The sequence below is a fragment of the Hordeum vulgare genome, chromosome 2H, assembly GCF_904849725.1.
Source record: "Hordeum vulgare subsp. vulgare chromosome 2H, MorexV3_pseudomolecules_assembly, whole genome shotgun sequence".
Taxonomy (NCBI): domain Eukaryota; kingdom Viridiplantae; phylum Streptophyta; class Magnoliopsida; order Poales; family Poaceae; genus Hordeum; species Hordeum vulgare.
In genome coordinates, this window is record NC_058519.1 from 646133199 (window position 1) to 646142684 (window position 9486).

Genomic DNA, 9486 nt, shown 5'->3' on the forward strand with positions numbered 1-9486 from the left:
CACAACGACATCGTCGAACTCATCTTCGTGGAGATCAAGCTTCTCGAAAAAATCACCAAGGTCGTCCTCCTTGCCTTGGGAATTACCGGAAAACGACGGATGGTGAAGTTGCCATCGTTATCGCATGTAAGATCGAACCGCGATCGCCTGGGGCACCAGAGGGAACGTTGCACAGTCGAGGGGAAGGCGGGTTGGCGTGAGGATGGAGGGCGGGTGGCGCGAGGTGGAAGGCGATGGATGGCGTGGGCAGCAACGGATTCTCGCCGGGGCGCCGGCACAGGTGGACTTACGGCGGGGAGTCGCCGTAAGGAGTCGGGAACCCTAGCCTACGCTAGGGGAACCGTAACGTGCAACCTCTTTCGATTATCCATCACACCCTAATACTCCCTCCGTTCCATAATATAAGTCTTTTTAGAGATTCCACTAGATAACTACATACGGATGTATATAGACATACTTTAGAGTATAGATTCACTCATTTTGCTCTGTTTGTAGTCCTTTAGTGAAATCGCTTAAAAGACTTATATTTAGGAACGGAGGGAGTAGTATACTGCAATCAACCCATACATGCTTTCCAAAATATTTCTAGCGTAGGACCCACGATTACAACATTCTTCCCATTGGATAAATTAATTATTGTTTGTCAGAAAATTGAAGAGATGGAAAAATAATTAGTTTTTTTAGAAACTTTGTTTTAGTTTATAATTGGTCCTTCTCTGTGCTTATGGGCTTAATTACCCTAATTAAAATCTACGCTTTTTAAAAGAAAATCTAGCTGTATCTTACGTTCTCTTTTCTTGATCTAAAAGCCGAATCTGACCTAGGCCATCGTGGGCCTACATGAACACGATCGAACGTGCTCTACAAAAACATGCGTCGAGGTCGCTCAAAAAAAAAAACATGCGTCGGGAGGATTAATCTTTTTTAGCCACCCATAACCCTAGCCGTCTCATCCCCTCCCTCTCATCGCCGAAGAGGACCCCATCCGCGCGCCTCCTCCGCCGTCGACACACCGCCGCGAATCTCCTTCTTCCGGTACGTGCATTCCTCACCGTCGCTCTTTCCCTCGATCCGGCCTCCCTCCTCTCAGTTTCGCGGTTTCCTTGCACAAAAGAAAAGGAAATCGTTGTTCCGATCGGGGACGGCCGGACAGGCGTGGCGTTCGATCCGTGCGCTATTGCTCGATCGATCCATCGATTAGCGAACAGGGAATTCATCCTTGCCTGCCTAGAAATCTGGAGGTCTGATTCCCGTTTGTTTCTGCCTGTTTGCTTGTTTCAGAAAATCGTTCCGTGGAGAGGAGGCATGGCACTCCGAAGGCTGCTTCAGGGGGCCGTTCTACCGAGGACGATGGGACGGTCCTTGTCCACTGCGCCCGGGGAGGCTATCCGCGCAACCCTCTTCCCCGGCGACGGCATCGGGCCGGAGATCGCCGAGTCGGTGAAGCAGGTGATCAACGTTGCAGGCGTGCCAATAGAATGGGAAGAGCATTATGTCGGCGCGGAGGTTGATCCCAGAACACAGAGCTTCTTGACATGGGAAAGCCTGGAGTCGGTGCGCAGAAACAAGGTTGGCCTGAAAGGCCCTATGGCCACACCCATTGGAAAAGGCCACCGTTCTCTGAATCTCACACTGAGGAAAGAGCTCGGGCTCTACGCCAATGTCAGACCTTGCAACAGCCTCCCGGGCTACAAGACCAGATACGACGACGTGAACCTCGTGACCATCCGCGAGAACACGGAAGGGGAGTACAGCGGCCTCGAGCACCAGGTCGTCAGGGGCGTCGTGGAAAGCCTCAAGATCATCACCCGCCAGGCTAGCCTGAGGGTGGCGGAGTACGCTTTCCATTACGCCAAGGCCAATGGCAGGGAGAGGGTCTCGGCGATACACAAGGCCAACATCATGAGGAAGACAGACGGGCTTTTCCTCCAGTGCTGCCGCGAGGTGGCCGCCAAGTACCCTGAGATCAAGTACGAGGAGGTGGTCATCGACAACTGCTGCATGGAGCTCGTCAAGGACCCTGGCACGTATGATGTGCTGGTGATGCCCAACCTGTACGGCGACATTATCAGTGATCTGTCCGCCGGTTTGATCGGGGGCCTGGGCTTGACTCCCAGCTGCAACATTGGTGAGGGCGGCATCTGTCTGGCGGAGGCTGTTCATGGCTCTGCACCTGATATCTCTGGCAAGAACCTTGCAAACCCAACTGCTCTTATGCTCAGTGCTGTTATGATGCTGCGCCACCTGCATTTCAACAACCAGGCAGACCGGATCCACAATGCCATCCTACGCACCATCGCCGACGGCAAGTACAGGACCGCTGATCTTGGTGGCAAGTCGTCGACATCGGACTACACAAAAGCAGTCTGCGATCATATCTGATTGAGCACACAGGAGTTCCTGCTCGTTTTCTCTTTACTTGTTTATTTATTTGTCTCCCCTGTTTTTTGTTGCATGCCTCGGTTTCTCTAGATGACCGTTGACACGGTTTAATTCAGACCGTCAAAGAATAATTGCCACATTCTTGCTATTGGAAAATATTTTATCTGCGTTATTATTGCACTCAAGCTTGTTATTTGTTTGTTACAGTTCTTGGTTAACTGGATTGTGATCTAAAAATAATAATCCTCTGCTTGCGATCATAACTAAGCACCAGATGTTTTATTTGTCTCCCCCTATTTTTGTTGCATACATTAAGTTCATTGGGTGGCCGTTGATATGGTTTAATAAGACCGTCGAAGAATAATTGCCACATTCTTGCTCTTGAATTTCTTTTACCAGCATTATTATTGCAGTCAAGCTCAAGAACCTTCCGTAATAGTTTGTTCATTCAAGTTCTTTGAGAACCGGATTTCGACCTAAAAAACGTCTCAGTGGATTTCGTGGCCTCTACAACATATGCTATTAGCAACTAGTAACATCGTCTTTGGTTTTGCCATCACGCGTGAGTCCTCTGGTTAATTTATGATGCAGGGGAAGATTGCATCAACATTAACCTGTCAATGAGATGCATGTTCAACGCATTTGTTGAGGTCATGCATGCTCAACACCTAATCTATGTTTCCTGTGAATTTTGTGTATCCGACACATAAATCTTGTGAACTTGGTTGTGGCTAGAGTATGTTCTCTGAATTTATGAACATGGCTTTGTTGTGAACTTGCGATGTATGCTGTATCTTTTGAATGATGTTATATATATTAGTGATGCATTTTATTTGAATTATGTGATATATGTTGCTGAATGCTGAGATGCAAATTGGTTTATATAGTTTCTAGAATTTCTAGTTTGTAAAAAGCCTGTAAATATAAAACGTGACCTCTCAAACTACTTTATCGTGTGCTTTCTACAAACACTCTGTAAAGAAACATCACATTGTGATGGTAAAGTCGTATGGGTAACATGGCAAGGTGTTACATTCAATAAGTCGCTGACATGTGGCGTTGGAGAGCAGTGGCCACATAGCGGGCTTTTTTTACCTAGTGTTTTTCGTTGGTAAACACTCAACAAATCAGAGATGTGTCCAAGCCAGGCACAAGCCTACCGTGTGACAGTAAATCGCTTACCATGTGTCCGCTAACAGGAACAATATTGAAACAAATTTTGCCATTGACACGTCAACTATTAAATAAATTTTACCTTTGCTTAGTTTCCGCAATAGAATACTCCCTCCGTTCCTAAATATAATTTTTTTAAAGGTTTTATTAAAAAACTACACACAAATGTATATAGACATATTTTAAAGCGTAGATTCACTCATTTTGCTTTGTCTGTAGTCATTTAGTGAAATATCTTTTTAGAGTATAGCCCTCCGTTCCTAAATATAAGACATTTTAGAGATTGTACTATAAACTACATTCGGATGTACATAGACATATTTTAGAATATAGATTCATTCATTTTGCTCCGTATGTAGTTTTCTAGTGAAATCCCTAAAAGATCTTATATTTTGGAACGGAGGGAGTATTTAGGAACAGAGAGAGTACTTGATAAATCCATGTTTTCTAACGAGTAGTGTGCACAGTGTTATTTATTGAGTGTGGCAACAACAACAAAAGCTTTTGAATTTCATCTCCATAAAAATGGTTGAGTTTTGTTGTTGGTTCGTCAAGCATATCACAACCCTCCTCCTTTACTCTGGCTTGGGACCTCTTTATTTATAGAGTGTGACACTGATAAATAGTTTTTGTTGCATTAGGCTTATAGGCTATCGTCGGTAATAATAATCCTATTATCAAAGGTGATTCAAGCAAAAGAAAATTAGATTAATTCTTAGTAGCCAAGCATCGCAAACATTAACGCCAATTTGGTACCACATACTTTTTCATTACTTTATCTATTGCTATGAACGCGGTTCTTCGGAACATGGTGCTAATGCAGCTGAATAGAAAAAACAATTACAAATTACAAAGTGGTTAAAAAATCGAACTTTTTTTAACATACATGGCCTAGCGTAATACTCTTTTAAAAAGTTTCACGAATGAATGAGTCGTGATATTCTCGGTGAAAAAAACATGAAGTCAAAAAAATTGTGAATTTGTACCTTTTGCATAGTATCGAGTGTTTTCCGTCTAGAATACCACAATAGTCATTCCTTTGTGTAACTCTTCACACTAGTATTACCCTAAGTAGCATTTGTTAGAAATTATTTTGAGATTTTTTTTACTCTTTTTGACCTTTTTTTTTCAATTTTGGTTCTATGGGAACTAGGATACATTGACTATTTCCATTATTTTACCTTGCACTATATTGTTACATAAGCACCTATTTTCTTGCGTCCTAGTAAAGTAGATGTTTAATGTGCTTGAAAGGTTGTACTAGTGACACATATATAGTTTAAGGGAATAGAAAATCACCTACTAACAGTGTTTGACACTCGTTATTTTACATTGAAAATGCTACAATAACCCCTTACATTTGAAGGGGCGGGGGGAGGGGGGTGCCGTAGGCCTTACTGGCTAGCACCATGAGTTGGTCGGCTAGCCAGCTAGGATTTGAGATTCACTTCTAAATATTAAATTGATGCCTAGTTTTTCATAAAAGAATTGAGTTTGCAACAAATGGTATGAACGCTTTGAAGTAGTGGTGAAGCATACTGAGGTCCAAAGGGGGCAATGCCCCCTACCCCGAGATTGGACCTCAAATGACCGAGCTTGGAGACCTTAACAATGTTGGTTCCCTTGTTCAACATGAACATGTGACTATTGTCGTTCTTCACGTGCTCTAGGTACATGTGATAGCCTGGCTTATTAGGGATGATAGACTACTCATATCAATAAAGAATTCCTTCTTTTTCGGGAGCTCATTCAAACAGAACTCCCAAGTTAAGCGTGCTTGGCTTGAAGTAGTTTTAGGATGGGTGACCGACCGGAAAGTTCATCCCGGGTGCGCATGAGTGAGGACAGAGTGTGAAGAAAAGACTAGTATTGATATGTGGGTCCAGTCTAGATCCCGCCAGGAGTAACGACCGCCGACGGGTGTGTCCGGGGCGTTACAAGTTTGGTATCAGAGCCAACCCTCGCGGTTACACGGATGTTTGCGGACAGGTGCGCGGTCATGTTGTTCATGACGTTTGTCGTGCGCATGAGTGAGGTCAAAGTGCGCAAAAAGACTAGTATTGATATGTGGGGCCAGTCTAGACCCCGCCAGGAGTAACGACCGCGGGCGGGTGTGTCCGGGGCGTTACAGTACATCCTTGCCGTGATACATGTTCGACCCCCACCTCCAAAACTGTCGACCACCAAATGGTCAGTTGTTTGCTGGGAGAAGAGAACAAAATCACAGGTTGTAAATATCCGATTTCATTTCAGGAATCTAACATAACAAAGCAAAAGATTAGACATCACTGGCCTTGAAGAATTTTGATTATCAATGTTCTGAGAGATAAGGTCCTCCCTTGCTCCTTGATGTCCATGTCCACAAACCCTTCATATGGTGGCTTGTACACCTTATCCCTCCTAGTCCATCTCTCACTGGCCTTGAAGAATTTTGATTATCAATGTTCTGAGAGATAAGGTCCTCCCTTGCTCCTTGATGTCCATGTCCACAAACCCTTCATATGGCGGCTTGTACACCTTATCCCTCCTAGTCGATCTCTCCCAACACGAGGTAAAGAAATAAAAAAAAAGTTTGCAACAACGAAAAATTCCATCTAAATTGCGGGAGTTTTGTTTAATTACCTTGAGAGGCCAGCGCACATGAGAACTTTGTTTGTGTTTGAACACTCTAAAGCAGTGGTCGAGCTTAGTGAGGGCTAAAGGGGACCATGCCCCTGCCTCAAGCTTGGACCTCCATGAACAATCTTGGAGGCCTTCACAACACTGGTGCCCTTGTTCCTTCTAGGACCGAGTCATTTTTTACTTTATAGTTAAGGGATCCACTCGACAAGCATGACGTTTATGGTCATCGTCTTCGGCCTCCATGCCTCGACACTGGAAACATTCACACTGTTGGCGCGCTTGTTGAACATGAACACGTGGCTATTTCTGTTCTCAGCGTGCTCAGGGTACACCCCTGCCATGATAGACATCCACCCCCGCCTGTAGACTCTCCAACTTCAAATGGTTAATCTGTTAGTGGGAAGAGAACAAAATCAGACAGCACTTGCCATGAAGAATTTCAATTACTAACGTTCTAAGAGATGTGGACCTCCCGTGCTCCTAGATGTCCATGTCCGCAAACCCTTTGTACGGTGGCTTGTACACATTGTAACTCTGAGTCAATCTCTTGCAGCAATAGGTCAAAAGTTAAAACACAAAAAATATGAGTATGCAATAGCGGAAAATTCCATCTAATTATGGGAGTTTTGTTCTAATTGTACCTTGTGAGGTAGGTGACTAGGTGCACCTGAGAAATTTGTATTTGTGTTTGTGTATAAACACTCTGAAGGATTGGCGGAGCTTAGTGAGGAACGAAGGGGGGCATCGCCCCCCCCCCCCCAATGCTCTAGCTTGAACCTCACATGACTGATCTTGGAGACCTTAAAAATGTTGGTGCCCTTGTTGAACATGAATATGTGGATATTATCGTTCTCCTACACCTTTGTCGTGATGCATGTCCGACCCCCGCCTTCGAAAATCTTCACCACTGAACGGTCAATCTGTTTATTGTGAGAAGAGAATGAAATCATACGTTGTAACTATCCAATTGCACTTCTTACATCTAAGATAACCAAGCAAAAATTATCATACAACGCTGACCATGAAGAATTTTGATTACCAAGGTTCTGCGAGATATGGTCCTCGTGTGCTCCTTGATGTCCATGCCCACAAATCGTCCATATGGCGGCTTTGTACACGTTGTCCCCTCCTAGCCGATCTCTTGCAACATGAGGTACAAAAGTTAAAACAAGATGCATATGAGTTTCCAATAGCGGAAAAATCCATCTAAATTGCGGGGTTGTTTTCTAATTGCACCTTGTGAAGTCGGTGCACATGAGATCTTTGTATTTGTGTTCATGTCTGAGCAGTCTGAAAAAGTGGCAGAGCTTAGTGTGGGCCAAAGGGGACCATTGATGGTGACCTAGATAAAGGGGTACTAACCACGTCGGCCACCGAGCATGGGCTGGCCGAGGACCCCAAACTATCAACCAAGTGGGCCACATTTGTCAAGCCCCACGATGTACACAAGATGAAATCTTTCAAAGACTTAAAGCACACTCCAAGGCACGATGAAATCCTCGGCATGTTTAGCCCCGATGTAACCGGCCTAGGTGTAACCCTAGATAACCTTGTGTCTATATCAACCGAGGGGTTTGGACCGTAAAGGTAGATTTTCATCCACACATATGATCTTGAGGTAGATCAATCTCTACCCTTTAATCTTTTACCCCATCTACAATCAATACAATACGAGCATGACATACGGTTTTAACTTTTTGAGAGGGTCCAAAACTAGATAAACATCGTATTCCTTCTGTGTCCTGTTACCATCAAACTACAATTACCAGCTCGGGAACCCCTATCGAGATTTGTTGGATTTAACTCCGTCAACCATGCCCCCCAGCCCATGCCTCGAGCTTGGACCTCAAATTCAACATATACTTTAGTACTCCCTCAGTCTCACAATTTTGATGCATTCATTTTTAGACAAACCTAAGACAAGAATTTTGAGACGGAGGGAGTATATCATAAAAACAAATGTAAGCTTCAATCCATAAGGGGTATGTACAAAGAATAAAGTAAACCGAAGTGGTGTGAAGCACCACAAAGCCACTTACTCTAGAAGTTACGTTGCATATATAGTACTAATACGATATGGTAAGCGATGTGTGGTGTCATTGGAAGACTTATCGTCCCTTTTATCATGTGTTTGGGTACACGGGGAGTAGCACGCGTGAGCAATGCTTCGTAGATGTAGCCATGTTGTTGAATGTCGTTGGCGAAACTTGGTGTCTTTGCTCGTGCTTCTTCTCGCGGGATTGACGGTGGTCTCATATATTTCTAACAATTCCAATATGGAAATAGCGACTCGCAGAGATCCAACAAATCTCACCAGTTCAACCACATCTATCCAACGGCCTGTGCCACTCCGAATATTCCTCTTTTTTCTATGCAAACAAATTCTATGCCAAAAATAGATATAGTAAGTATGAGCATCTACAGCCGGACCTCTCAAAGCCCCTTCAAACGCCCGTGCAGGCCGCCCGATCACTGTCCGGTCACAAAAAGTCGATCCAGATAGACCTCTCAAACTGACCTCAAATGCTCAGGCTAACCGGCACCCCCATTTTCAGCCCAAATATGGAGCGGATTTGAGGGAGCCCAGGCACGCCCGCCTAACCCACGCTGACCCGCATCAAGCCCACATATATTCATCCTCATCCATTGGCCGGACCAAACCCTAGCCACTTCACTCCACTCAATACACTCCCATCCGCCGCCCACCTCACCTCCGGCGATCTCTAGCCTTCTGCGACATGGCCTCCAGCGGATTCGACTCCGACCAGTCCGGATCCATCGACGGGGGGGGGAGGGGAGGGGGGGTCGTCCCGTGCGGAGGAGGCAATGGCGGTTCACATTGCACACCGCCGCTCCCGCGAGGACAGTGTCCGACCGAAGGGAGGACATGTCCGCGCGACTCCATAGCGCCCGCTCGAAGGGCGCTCGGTTCCTCTGGGGCGGGATCATCCATGTCCCGGCGGGAGGATCCATCGACCGGACCCATGGATTTCGAGGCCTATCTCGCAGAGGAAATGGCGGAGGCGAAGGCGACTGATGCGGTGGAGCGGGCGGCGGCAAAGGAGAAAGCCATCCGCGCCCGCATTTTGAAGAAACAACAGCGGCGGAACACGCGCGTCCTCGCTCGCGAGCAGAATAAGGCGGTCCATGAAATGGCCAGACTACCATCGAAGGAGAAGGAGGTGAGCGACAGCGAGGACAGCTCCGACGATGAGCAGATCCGGCTCGATCCGTACCGCGTCTTCAACCGGTACTTCCACGACAATGACGACAAGGGCAGTCGTGGATGATCTCCACCATAGACAAACA

General features: G+C 45.7%; 1 protein-coding gene across 1 annotated transcript; it reads left to right on the forward strand.

Annotated features, from left to right (window-relative positions):
- Positions 1 to 918: 918 nt before the first annotated feature.
- Positions 919 to 2549, forward strand: LOC123428341 (isocitrate dehydrogenase [NAD] catalytic subunit 5, mitochondrial-like). Its single transcript, XM_045112543.1, has 2 exons — positions 919 to 1035; positions 1282 to 2549. Exon 2 carries the CDS (start codon positions 1306 to 1308, stop codon positions 2380 to 2382), a length of 1077 nt encoding a protein of 358 aa, XP_044968478.1. The 5' UTR covers positions 919 to 1035; positions 1282 to 1305; the 3' UTR covers positions 2383 to 2549.
- The last annotated feature ends 6937 nt before the right edge of the window (positions 2550 to 9486 follow it).